The following is a 14,511-nucleotide window of genomic DNA, read 5'->3' as shown; positions in this document are numbered from 1 at the left end:
AGTTTTTCACATTACTTCAATATTTTTACTTTGTTAGTTCTGTAAAACAGTCCGGTTTCATTTTACATGAGGAATATTATGAGGACACAACATTACTTCGTGTGACATCACTTCCTGTGATGTCATTGTGAATTAGATATGATAATTAATCTCCCCACTATTTTTATTAAGACTTGTGCCCTAACTGGCTCCTTTAATTCCCAAGGTGTAATGGGTTATATTTTTTCCACACTTATTCCCCCTCCTTGTTAAAGAGTATTTTCCCCACCCGTATTGTCTTAGAGCCAGTGTATTGTGAATTGTGACATCACTTTCTGTGATGTTATTGTGAATTACATATGCTAATAAGTCTCCCCACTACTTATCTTGGGACTTGTGGTTTGGCTAACCACCACCTTGCCTAAAGACGAGTGTTATATTTTTTCTACAACTCCACTGAGCCAATGCTTGTTCTCCCCACTTTGCCCAGGAGGAGGGAATGTATTTTCCCCACCCCTGCTTTGCCAAGGGAAAAGGGTTGATATTTGTTTTCCTACTCCCACTGTGTTGTGGGCCGGGATTGTGTGAAGGTCCACCACCCTCACTTTAGCCAAGGGTCAGGTGTTTTAGCAGCAGTGCAGTGTCTTTTGTCTTTTAGCCTTTTCTTACTCAAAGACAGATTTTTTAAAATTGTACAGCAATCAGAGAACTTTTTCTGTCTTGATGGTTTTTTGCACTTGTGTTCCGCCCATTTAATACAGACTGATTATTTGCATTTTTGGTCACCTGGGTGTGGACTTTTTATTGTGGGTGAGTCTCACTACTTGCGTCCCACCCATGATAATCACATGGTAAATGGACTGTGCATATTTATCACTAGCGTCTGCCATTTAAGATAAGGTCTCTGCGACACAACTAGGGTAAGGGTCTCTTGGCTGGTTATACATGTGCAGACTTCACATGAGAGATTGCTGTCATGTGCAGTCTGGATAACTGCGCATAGGTAGCCTGGCACAGAGGGGACTCTGGAAGGTTAGATGTTGACCTGGGACAGGGCATATATTATTAGTTGCTACTCATAGGTAAAGTCAGTATGGTTCACGGTTTTGTCTGTAGTGACACTGTATTATACACATAAAGGGAAATCTGCCTTAGATTTCAGTTTTTCTTCCCTGAGGCCTACAAAGTCCCATATGGCATGAAACTGTTGTGAACCCAGTTTGAATACACAGGTCCCAAGATCCTACATTTACACTTTAAGGGTAGTCCAGAATATTCATATTTCTCTGGCTCAGTCAGAATCAGAGTCCAGGCCTTTTGTCAGTAAATGGCAATTACTAGTCCACACCACTGTTGTACGGGTAAAAGACTTTAATGTAAACGTATACTAAAAACTTCACACTTGTATAGCACAGTACTCACCCGTTAGGGTCTCAAGTCGCTGTACTCATACTGCTGTGGAACCCCTCCTGGCTTTTCCCTGTGAGGCACCCACTCCTGGGCAACCCCCAGGGTGAAGCCAGGCATCCAAGCACTGTTAGGGCCATTGCAGAGATTAAACAAGCTATTGCCCAGAGTGGGACCCATTAATTAGATTAGGCACTGAGGTGAGAATTATCTGGTCCAAGGGAATTGAGCCCAAGACCCACTGAGGCAGGAATTGAGCCCTGGTCCCAGGCCAGATCTCTGCATCAGGGTCTGCCGCTCTAACCATTGTGCCACACTTCTCCACAATGTCATGCTAGACCACCACCTTGACTGATCCAGCGGCATGAGATGGCTGCAGCCATGGGCAGCAGCTCAAATCCACCTCACAATGAGACACCACGGGCTTGTAGATATATGGAGACTTAAACACATTCATCTAGAGAGGATACTTGCATGGGGACCATAAACAATACCTGGTCCAGAATTGACTACTGGCTGCAAATGAAGGACATAGTCCCCTGGTCCGTAACATTCAAGCACTTCCCCCAAACACTTACTGACCATGCACCAGTCTTCCTTGAACTCGCTTTCTTTGACACATGTGACCGAGCATGCTCATGCAAACTTCCTACAAACACCCTCCATGACCCAATATTCCATGATGAAATTCGATCAAGCATCATGGAATATATCTTCCATAATGACAAATTTGTGACCACAGTACCCACCCTGTGCGAGGCAGTCGGAGTTGTTATATGAGGTGCATGCATTGCAGGTAGGGATATTAAATGTAATACGAACGCAGCTCGCTCAACTTGACATCTGTAATCTTGAACTGTCTTTCTTCATCTCATGAGACTCAGGCATTCTTGCTTCAACCAGGCAAAACTTAGCGAATATGATGAGGAGGAAAAAAGCTGTGGCTCTGCACTACGGTGAGGGGATAGGGCTGGCCAAACACTTACTAGACTACTACACCAACCCTGGTCTTGCGATTATATAACAGAATTACTGGATGACCAGTAAATTTCACATTTTGACCCAGAGGGCTTCAAACATGCTATGCCATCCTTCTAAGCAGACCACTGCAGCTCAACAATATGTCTTGACCCTTCACAACTGAGCAAGCATCTAAACTACATCCAACTTCTTTGGCTTTAGATTTCCCATCAGCAGTATCTCAACATCCCATTCTCAGTTGAGGATATTGTACAGACAGTACAGAGCATGCCAGGGAGCAAAGCACTGGGGTTAGATAGCCTAATGGTGTCCTTCTATAAAGAGTATGCACAGATCCTCACACCCATCTACTAGCTCTCTATGAAGAAGTTCTCCAAGTGGGAAGTCTGCCCCCCCACAGTCTGCCAAGCAGTGATTGTTCTCATCTTGAAACTTGAGCAGCTGCCCAATCAGTGCAATTCCTACCATCTGCTGTCAGTAATAATGTAGATAATAAAATCATTGCTAAATTGACCATGACTCAACTTATATCATTGCTGCCAGACATTGTTCACCCACACCAGTCAGGGTTTGTACTCAGGTGCAGCATGTCCCGTAACTTGTGCACGATGTTTGCGCTCCATCAACCCATAGCTTAGTGTGGTGGCAATCCTACTCAACGGCACTAAGACGTTCAGCTCCCTGGAGTGGCCCTTTCTATTCCAGCTGCTCCAGTGCCTGGGGCTTAGTCCTTGCTTTGTCACCTGGATCAAGGTCCTTTATATGTAACTGTGCGCTAGATGGAGCCCCTTCACCTGTATCTCAGGGAAGCAGACATGGGTGTCATCCATCACCCATCCTTTTTGCCATCGCAATGCCTCGCAATAACTAGGCGGGCCTCTGTGCCCCGGAAACAGAACTTTACTACTAGTGTGAACAAGCAGAATTTGTGCTCTTTTGGATATACCTGACTTCATTGAGCCACACTTATCAATTAAGTCAAATAACACAGCCCACTGCCCACTACATACTGCGATTTATCTGCCTTCCCACCCCCTCACACTGTAATTGATACTGCAGCCTGCACGGCCTGGGTATGCGACAGATACCACCTAGGTGTCCGACTAAACAGCTTATCCTCATCCAATGTGCTTCAGAGCTGCTACCCACAACTCCTGGTGGTTGCAGAGGAAGGAGTGTGCTGCCAGTTAACTCGGCTACGGTGCCTTGCGATAGTTGACTTTTGCCCAGAGGAACATTTCCTTTCAGTACTATATATACTTGTGCTTCCACAGCACACCCACTTGATGTCTTCATATACTTTAGGTTGTGAACAGCCCTCTACTCTGAGTGATACATTCTCCAGTGCTGCTACCACATTTCATGCATTAGATATGTTACTAACCAACCAATCCCCTCGTAAACTGATTACAGGCATATACACGATCATGCATGAGAATTCACCCATATGCACTCTCAGAGCCTATCTCAGTTGGGAAGCCAAACCTCGCTCCCCCCTCACCATGGCACAGTGGCGCTATTGCAGCAGGCTGCCTACTGAACTCTCTCCCAATAATAGACTGCACCTGCCACACATTCAGGGGCATATTTAATAATGGTTTGTGTCACCGTTGCGCCACGCAGTGGGGCGCAAGGGTGATGCAAAACCTAAGTAAGATTTATCAAGCCACACAAGGCCACCTAGCAAGGCCCTACATGGCTTGATAAATCTATGATAACACAAGCCAGCACAACTCTCTGCCTTGCATTACTCTGCCCTAGGAAAGAGTTCTGTCTGTGAAGTGTGGATGTTCCCACGGATCCACCCTGAGTTTTTGGCGCATTCCCAGATTTACCAACACAGGTAAAACTGGTATTGCGTCAAAATGCTCTGCCTTTTCATTGTTTCCTCTTTCTAAGTGTGCATTTTGAGCACACTTTGAAAGAGGAAAATGCCTGTAAGGATTGTTTTTGTGCAAGAAAGTGCTCCTTCCTGCACAAAACAGTCCTGCCTACAATGCAGGCACCCTTGCACCATGGCACAAGGCATTGTTGTTAGACAGCCATAAGGGTGCCAGTGCAAGAAAAGGACAGGAATGCACCATATAATGTGGGGTACGGCTCATTCTTGACCTTTCCCTTTCATGCAGCATAACAAGGTGGCTTGCTGCACTACAGGAAAGTATGTGTATTAATATATGTATGTCTCCACAAAATTTACAGCACTGCTGCTCAGATGCATCTCATGATTTTCTCTGAAGATGCAGTCTGCTACAGATGTGAAGCAGAAAATGCTTCATTTATTCACCTGACGTGGGACTGCCCTGTGGTGGCCCATTTCTGGACCATTGCCTATGCTGCCATTGCTTTGATTATTGGCTATTGCCCTCAGAAGAACCCGCTGATAGCTCTTTTGGGCAATTTCAGTGACTTTCCTAACTGCAGTGCTGCTACTCGTAGCAAAGCGCAGAGTTGTGATGCACTGGGGCTTCTGCCCTGCATCGCGACTGGGTAGCTCACTATGTGATGTGACCTATTGCCACAACCAACTTACTGTACATTGGGTGTTGATGCCACAGTGCCACAGAGCTCTCGCTGGTAGATATTTGACCCCCGTTTGCCACCTATCTCTCTTCACTTATAGAATCCTCCAAGATACCCCTAGCCCCCAACCACGTGAACATTCCCCCCTACAGTGACGCGGCCCACACACACTCAACCGACAGCCTCCTAAACAAGGAGGCCCTCTAGCTGACACATGCTGATCACAGAGGCACACTACCACCTGAAACTAGTAGTTTATTGTATATGCATGTTAGTGTACTGTTGACCTGCGGTGCTACAATCTGTAACTGCTAGTAGCCCTGCTGCATTGTTTTCTTTAATTTTTTTCTTTCAAGATCTGCTGCTAATGTTTTGCTCTGCCTGTTCTGTTTGTATCTTTGCTTTCTTGTTATGTTCTGTATGGACCATGTAGCTCAATACAACATTCAAATTAAAAAAAAGTTCATATTATATTGTCACTTACCATGTTGGAACTGCATGAAATGACTAATATCAACCCTTTCTAATAACAGGAGTGTGTCAACTTGTCAACAAGAGGGAAGAGAACACCGGAGTCATCAAGGCTTTCAATAGAAATGACGAGCAGTTTCTGGAAGCGTTTGCCATCTTTTGTGGCTTGGGGATCCAGAATACTCAAATGTATGAATTTGTTGAGAGAGCCATGGCCAAGCAGATGGTAACATTGGAGGTAAGTCCAAAATGTCACATCTATTTCTTCATTGAAGGTCTGGTGCATTTCCATCTGCATGTGCATGCAGCCCAGTCATTGTACATCCATACAGCTCGAGTGCATGGTAAAATCCTAGATGGCTTCTGAAAAGATTGGCCACAGGACATAAAATGGATAATATAAGGTCCACATCATCTATGTCCTCTGCCATTTCAGCGCCCCCTCTCTGTGAAGTGAGAGAATAGTATCACTTCTTACACGCAGGGGTAAAATCCTATTTCAAGTAGACTACAATAAACTTCAAAAAACAGAATAGGGACAACTTATTTGTAAACTTCATAAAAGCACTATTGCAAAACATATTTAACCACCGCATTTTGTTGTTTTAAAATACTACTTCCTCGGTCAGCAATTACCTAGGCGAAAGTGGAAGAATACTCTCAGAGGGCCAGTTTGAAACAAGACCTAAATGATCTCTCGAGTATGACAAGTCTCTAAGGAGAAAAGCTTCTGCCCTACAAATGCGTACATGATACAAAGACACTTGTATACAAAACTAGCCTGCCCTTGTTCTGTCAAAAGAGGAACATCACACATAAGAACACGACAACATGTTTTCACAATTCTGTAGCTAGTCAGTAGGGAGCTAAATAATTTTAATTATTACGCAGTCGATGTAGAATTTCATGGCAGGTTCACGTCCACTATATTGCTCATTTTTTACCACACTACAAATTTGAGTGCCAAATGTGACAGACTAGTCATGTCAAACTGGGCCCCATGTTTTCTGAGTATTGGATCTCTGTCTCTGTAGGGAGCATACACGTAATCTTTTCAACATGGACGCAAACATAACCATAAAGAGTACAAGCTTGAATAAAAAATAAGGCTCACTGACTTCAATTTTAATCATGTTTCTGTCCAGATTGGAAAGCATAGTGCAGTCATTAAGCTGAGGATAAGCCATTTGCACAGCACATTATACTTCTTTCATAATATTTACCCTGTCAATATGGATAGCATTTACTATGCAAATATGGCTGATAAGCACTTTGTCATTAACAATGGTCTAAAAACACTTGCTGAACATTCAGAACTAAATGTCGTTTGCAATACTTTTGATATCTTTTACATCACAGACTTAATCCAACACAGCCACACTCAGTCAGAATGACTTGCTTAAATCAGAGATTGTTTGTGATCTCAGCAGTGCCTCCATGGTACCACTGTCTGTGCATAGCTCCAATAATACACCTACTAAGCGTTATACTTTGACCTCTCTGAAATGGTGATGGGTGGTAAGGAGGAGATGGGGGTCTGACTCTCCCATCACGTGAGGGTAAGCAATCTCAGTACTTGTTTAATGGAGCATCAAACACTGTAACACAAACAATACACAATGCCAGTGTTTGAAATAAAGTGATTGAACATAGTGTCAAGGCTAGTTCTTGCTCCAAACTGCCTCCACCTTGCCCCACCATTTATCTATAGGTTTGTCCTGTCAACATTATCATTGGCCAAGCTGAAATAAGTTATCTAATTCTGGACTTTAGTTCTTTTAAATGCTAAAACCAGTTACTGCTATGAGTTCGTCAGATTTTCACAGGACCTTCTCGTTCCATTATCTCAGGGCCCTAAAAGAGACAGGTCTGTCTATGAATTACAACTACAAATTTACAAGCCATGATAACTAGCATTTCCATTATTCACAGCCTTTCCTCCGGTGGCATCGTAGTACTTAAGCTGTTCATAGTAATTACATGTGTACCTGTGTGTATGATTAGAGAGTGTGTGGTTGTAGTATGTTGTGTTAGAAGAGTTGGGGGTGTGGTTTGAAAGGTCTTGACATGTGGTCTGGTTGTGTTGTGGCAAACATGTCACTACTGGTAGGAGTGTTGGTGTCTACAATGCATGAGAAAGGTGAGAGAGTATGCTTCATGCAACATTTATGCAGCATACCTGGTCCCTGGGTTACTGCATTGTGTGCTACCCAGATTAGGATACATTAGTATGTCCTTAAAGGCTTTGCTAGGGTTTCTGGTATGTATCTGGTTATTGCTGTTTGGGGTGCTTGGTTTTCCAGAAAGGTTAGTGTATCTCACTAGTCGATGGGACTAAAGATCACTCAGAGATCTGAAACTTCAATAGTCTTCCTGTATTTATGGCCTTGCTGGCGGCAATATGTTTTTGTAATCTTCTTAATTGAATGGGGAGAGAGTCCCTAATCATGGTGTCTGCACGGAGAAAGAACAGTGTCTGAGTCTGATTTTGTAGAAATGTTGAACCTGAATTTGTAAGACTGTTTTGAAATAAACACTGCATCTATGGTGGTTGGTCCAAAATGGTTTTGGAGGAAACTTGGCCTGATTCCTTGGAGAGCTTCGTGAAATATCTCAGTGACTTGAAGGCAATCCAATGACAGACTGGAAGCCAATGCTGTCAGAAGTGCTGGAGAAATGTGATCCAAGAGTGTAAGGTGCAAGTAGCCTTGCTGCTGAGTGTGCATCCTCTCATTGAAATGTTTGTGTTTCTAGATAAATACAGATTACATACTCCAGCCAAAAACAGAAGCAGTGCAGCTGTGGCTTGAACTCTGTGGGAACTTAGATAGGAGACAATCTGTTTTGGATTCTCATAGATACAAAGACAATTGCACTGTAGTGTCTGTAGGGGATTCTTATCTAAGATCCGTAAGCTTTTTTACTGTGTTGTTTAAGGAAGTTCTTCTTGTATGCATGTGGGCGAGACAGGAATATCTTGTGTTAGTGTTATGTGTTATGTGTATTGACTCAGTGGACTAATACATCTACTATAGAGATCTGTGTCTGATGCCAGGGTCACTGGCTTGAATCCTGGGAGCTCACTGAGGTCAATTAAATGAGTACCATTGACTTGGCTAATAATAAACATATGTTACTTGCTGTTAGCACCGCAAGCCACCACTCTGTTAACCATATGCTATGCAGATATGCCTTTCATATTAGTTTTCACATAAGAGAATTCCTGTTTTATCTGGGTTGAGTTTGAGAGGTTTAGCATCCATCCAGTGTTTGGCAGTAGTTAAACAGGGTACCAGCTTTGAAGACACTGTGTCACTAGGAACCTGGAATTTAGGGATAATCTAAATGTCATCTGCATGCATATAGCAGATAAGACTGAAAGATTGAATCAACCCACTGAGATGGCTGAGGTAGATGTTGAAGAGGAGTGGTTGAAGTTAATAGACTCCAGTCTCAAGCTAATATGATATGGAGGTTGCAGGAAGATGATGAGATCACAATCCAATCCAAAGCTTTATTTTGAATGCCCAAATTCTGAAGTCCGGCCACATTGTCGTGTTTGGCCAATAGCATTGTGTGATGGGGTGTATCAGATTGGAGCAGAGAGTTATAGTGGAATCCGTGCAGAAAGCACATTTGAGTTAGCCAGTTTTCTGACCTTATGTGTGTATCAGTGGCTGTAATAGATTCAGTCCCTCTGCAGAGACTATTGCTAATTGAAAATGTTTCATACAGCTGTTTTAGCTTTTGGATTCTGTACATAGCTTTATTGTCATTCCCTCAATGGTTTAGCTCCATCATCCTACAAATGGTAAAGGGTTCTGTTAGCCAACCAGGCTCATTTATCATTCCCTATACAGTCCCTTTCTAAACGATCTAATTCATAGTATCAGAATGTATCAAGATGTTCCCATGAATTAATGTATACATCTACTAATTTCATTAAAGTGATGACTTGGGCAAAATACCCGTAACAGTAAAGATACTATTTAAATTTGTAAGGGTTAGAAATACATTCTTACAAAGCAGCATGAAATCGCACAAAGCTTTCTTTGTGTCTATGGATTTAAACACGTATGTCAAGGACACTAAGGCCCATATTTATACTTTTTTAGCGCCGCATTTGCATCATTTTTTTACGCAAAAGCGGCGCAAACTTACAAAATACAGTTGTATTTTGTATGTTTGTGCTGCTTTTGCGTTAAAAAGCAGTGCAAATGCAGTGCTAAAAAAGTATAAATATGGGCCTAAGGTCCACATTTAAGAGGGCCTAGCGCCTCCTTGTGCCTCATTGGCGTCATTGTTTATGATGCTAATGTGGCCCAACGAGGCCAAATTCTCTGCGCCATAGTTACACTTTGTAACCCCTAGCACCAAATTATGGCTGAACCAGACATAATGTATGAAAGGGGGCGCCATTTCTAGGGGCTATTTTTAACGCATGCACAGAGTGGACTTTAAAAGGGGGCATATGTTTGTTTTCAATGGTCCCCGTGTGCTCTGCAGGATTAGTGCCAACATTTTGGTGCTAATCTTGCACAGTACATCAATTGCGTCAAACATTTGGAAGCATTGGATGCAGCACCACTTTTCTTAAATTTGGCCCTATGTCTTAAGCTTGCCTGACAATAGGAATCGTTTCAAGAACCCACTAGCCCTGTTGCCTCACATATAAAACCACTCACTGTGTACAGACTGTCCTACCTATCTGACAGTGTGTCCGTGTAGTCATTTAGTAGGCACATATGGAATCCTGGCAGTTCTTCTTTGATTCTGTAATCGCTGTGTGTACTTCTTACTGAGTCATTCGGTTGGAAAAAATGGGAAGTTCAAGGACTTCCGATCATGAAAATGGGTCTTTGAGGCTCCATGATTTAATACAATTTTTTAAGAGTGCATTTGTCCTAAATCCAGCGCATTAGATTTCAAGATCCTACTTTACTAGTTAGAGAAAGTGGAATTAGTGTCTGAGCTATGCATACAACCTAAGTTTAATTTACAAGCTTTTACACTTGAGTTATCTTCACCGCTAGAATCTCCTTAATGTTTGGATGAGCCTCAAAGACCACTGAACAGCTAATCCTTAGTAAGCAGAGAATCAGTTAAAGAGAAGATGATATCCAGATTGGCTGACAAATGCAGGAAGTCAAGACTCTTTGTAATATTATACAAGGTTATCGATTCAACATTGACTGTGCTCTCCTATTGAAAATACTCCTTACACATAGACTATTCATCACACACCGAAATCTTTATGTCAATATGGTCTGTGGCAGAGCTTGAGATAATATAGATGTGGGCAGGACAATGCAGTTTTTTTACACCTCTCATAGACATGTAGTGACGTACAATCTTATTGGCAGGAGGTCATCACTGTGATGATTGGACATGAGCTGCCCACCAATCCCTGTGTGATGCTACTAGGTGTGGAAGGCAGACACCACCCTCTCACTGATGCTATGCCACTCTGGCACTACTACTAGCAAAACGACTGGTTTCCTATTATTGGGGCAGAGGAAGAACCCCCATATATAAACAATGGATTGCCTTATTGGTCTACTGCAAAGAAGAAACTGAATTGCATAACAGACTCCTACTACATTTAGCCAGTCCCAGGGGCATTTGGAACCATCTGAAGAACGTTTTGCTGTCTGCTGCTGCATAGTATGGTGGGTCCTAGTGGAATGGTCTGGAATGACCTATTGGGTTTATGAGTTACAATAAATATACATAATAGTAAAACAATAAAAGCATGCTGAAACCCAGGTACATTGATTAAAAAGCCACACAATAAAAAACTGTAAAATAAAAAAATCTTCCCACAGAATTTAGGCCGAATGACAATTCATTGATAGCCTCAATTTGATAGCCTCTCTCAGAAAACCAGCCATAGAGAAACAAATGTGCTTTGTAGATGTTAGGTTGTTATGTTATGTTATTCTGATTGTTATATCGTTCTAATCAGCGAAAGGCTATCCAGGTGCTTTGGCATATGTGTAGTTGTGTGGTACCCAAGGTGCATATATGAAGCGTCAGGTTTTCAGCTTCTTGCTGAACTCAAGAGGGGGGGAGGAGGCTTTGATATGTAGTGGGATGTCATATTCTATCTTGAGTGTGATGTATAATAATGAGTGACCTCCAGTTTTGCTTTTGTAGATGCGGGAGTGTGTACAAGTGAGAGTGAGGCAGAGTAGGTATCTGGCGGATTGGTGAAGGTGTCTGCAGCTGTTCAGGTATTCTAGTCCAGTGTTGAGTAGTGCTTTGTATATGTGCTTTTGAAGTTTGAATTGGCTGCATTTGTGAATGGGTGAGCTTCCTGAGGAGCAGTGTGATTTTTGTGTGGCATGGAAGGTCAAGTATGAGTCTTGCGGTGGTGTTCTGGGAGGTCTGGAATCTGTGTAGGAATAGTTTGGAGATTCCGGTGTAGAGAGTGTCGCCATAGTCCAGCCTGCTGGTAAGGAGTGCTTGTGTGACTGTCCGACTAGTGTTCTGAGGCAACCATTTGAAGAACTTCTGCAGCATGCATAGGATGTGGAAACAGGAGGTGTACACTGCATTGAGTTGAGCTGCCATGTTTAGCTTGTTGCCTACGATGCTAACTAGGTTTCTTGCATGGGCTGTGTGTGCTGGTTCTAGATCTGACAACCTCCAAGTGGTATCCCATGGGGAGGTCTTGTTGCTGAAGACCAGTACTATTGTTTGTTGGAGTTGAGCTTCAGGCAGTTGGTTGCCATCCAGTCTGCTACCATGGTCATGTAGTTGGAGAAGTTGGTTCTGATGGTTCTGATGGTAGTTGTTGTCTGTCAGGGAGAGTATGAGTTGGGTGTTATTGGTACTGGAGATGACAGTGATGTCTTGTGATCGGGGAATGTTGGCAGGTGTGTCATGTATATGTTAAAAAGGGTGGGACTGAGGGATGATCCATGTGGGGTCTTGCATATCAGCTCCTTGGTCACCAATGTGAAGGGTGGCAGCCTAACCATTTGGGTTCTTCCTATGAGGAGGGAATAGACCAATTTGAGAGTGGATCCTCGTGATAACAATTGTAGAAAGATTAAAGCTGGTTTGGTTTGAGTAAAATGTAAACCGTTTAAAAGTGGGACTGTAAATGTAGTCCTCAACTGGATGTACTGAAGTCTTTGACAGCAGGTCTCATTTTTATTCACCTGCAACCCTATCAATACTTTCTCCCCAGAAAATATCGCCAGGGCAGTCACATGGGCTTCTCTGAATGCATGAGCATTACACATCAGCACATAAATGTATGCCCTGCTTGTGCAAATCATTTTTAAAATTATTTATGATGCAGTCATTTAGCTGATCTGAATGTTGCCTCCTCCTACTCCCAAACCTTATCTCTACTGTAATCTTAATTTACTGTAGTGGTTTTTTGACCTTAGTCCTAAACCACCCCTACTTCAGATGTATTGCCTGACATTGTTTTGTCTTTATCCTCTTTAGTTCCTTATAAACTACACAACAGGAACTTAAAGGTATGGGCAAGCCATGGGTTGTTTAGGTTGAGAGGAGGTACACTCAGGTGTGATAGATTTGCCTCTCTCTAATTTCTTTCATTTCCATGTTGTTAAAAAACAAAGGTTCCTGTGCCGTTTGGGATGTCCAAATAGCCCTCTTGGTATGGGAGGAGTACAAGAACCACTTCTTTGAGTTACTTGCTCTGATAGTGATATCCATGTATATTGTATTCCAATATCTTGGAAAAGGATTGTGCCTTTAAATGAATGTATAACGCCACATGTTTAGATCCGTTTTACAGATATTCAAAACCACCATAATATTAACCACGTGATTTCAGCCGCTACAGTTTACTGTTTTGTTTTTTTGTTATTTCCCTTTTGCACTCTTCTTGTTTCCACGCCTTTATTAGGAGTTTGTTTTAACTCAACCTCTATTTCTCAGGTTCTCTCTTATCACGCTTCTGCTGCAGAGGAAGAGACGAGGGAGCTGCAGGTAACAGCGGTAAAACATATTTATTTTCCTTTAAAACATTCAGTTGAAATTTTAAAACAGGAAGTTTTAAAGTAGCTTTTCTTCGCCTTTTAAGTCGGTTTTATTTTTTCAGATACTGCATGAACCTATTCTGTGGTTTGTGGTTCACTTTTGGGCTTGTCAAATATTTTCATCCTTCCAGACCTGTATGATTTGCCTGACGGGCTTAGCTGTTGGTCCTTTCAGGTCAATGTTTTACCAAATGAAATCGTCCACTGAAAGTGTACATTACCCCCCAAAAAACTGACTCCAGCAGCAAACCTAATAAAGTTATTTTTCTGAAAGCACTACACAGTCATGTCCCTCTCTTGGCACCGACTGCAGACCCGGAAGAGTGCTGGCAGAGAGCTGCGAATTCCCCTGCTGTGACCTTGCTGTTAACAGAATAAGGCCTCCTTCCACGCTGCAGCTCTGGGAGTGAAGAAAGCAAACCACCGGATAATGTTCTAATAGAGAGCGGAAAGCGAAAGCACTTGTGTAAACAGACTATAAAAGTTAATGCCGTGCGGGGCCCGATAAATGTGGTACAGCTCGGCAGCCCACCACGGGTAGATAACTTTCAAACACAAACACTGGATGGCCAAGTCCTCCTCTCGGTAGCATGAAGCCTGCTGTATTAATGGAAATCCTGGCAGCCCGAACACAGCACAAGTTAGAAGTAATTTAGGTAGAAAACTGCTGAGCTGATATTCTACCTGCAGGTGCTTGTTAACTGCTTTGTTAGCCCCTGCGGATCACCATCTAGTTATAGTTACTTGAAATAACTCTGGTTTTGTGCGAGTAAATTCAGAACCTAACTGTAAAGTCCCTGTAACCTTTGTTTCTTCAAGTGTGTGTGTATATATACATATATATATATATATATATATATAGTACACATATTTTAAATCAGGGTACATAATGGTGGATTTATAAATAGCAAATGTGTACTTCCATATATGCATATACCATATTTTGTGCCTCAGTATTCTGTTCATATTCTTGTAGGTCGATATTCTGGGAGGCAATATTCTATAGTACAACCTAGTTTTCCATCCTTATAGGTAGGCCAACTTACAATGCTTGCCTTAAGTAGGTATAGCTTTTTTTGGGGGAAGCTGATGTTTTAAATGTTCTGTGCATTGAAATAATGTATGGAAA

The 14,511-nt window shown here is 42.4% G+C and overlaps 1 protein-coding gene across 8 annotated transcripts in view; it reads left to right on the top strand.

Moving 5' to 3' along the window:
• Nucleotides 1–14,511, top strand: part of PDE5A (phosphodiesterase 5A) — a 639,000-nt gene that overhangs the window by 483,024 nt on the left and 141,465 nt on the right. For 5 of the 8 annotated variants that reach the window (XM_069230181.1, XM_069230180.1, XM_069230177.1 and 2 more), the window contains 2 exons: nt 5,424–5,599; nt 13,282–13,341. In XM_069230181.1, coding sequence (XP_069086282.1) covers nt 5,424–5,599; nt 13,282–13,341 — 236 coding nt within the window. The remainder of the gene's footprint in view (nt 1–5,423; nt 5,600–13,281; nt 13,342–14,511) is intronic. The other 3 variants (XM_069230182.1, XM_069230178.1, XM_069230176.1) reach the window with 1 other exon arrangement.

Source organism: Pleurodeles waltl, chromosome 1_1, assembly GCF_031143425.1.
Source record: "Pleurodeles waltl isolate 20211129_DDA chromosome 1_1, aPleWal1.hap1.20221129, whole genome shotgun sequence".
Classification (NCBI taxonomy): Eukaryota; Metazoa; Chordata; class Amphibia; order Caudata; family Salamandridae; genus Pleurodeles; species Pleurodeles waltl.
The sequence above is the reverse complement of the archived record's forward strand: the minus strand, read 5'-3'. Positions and strand labels throughout refer to the sequence as shown.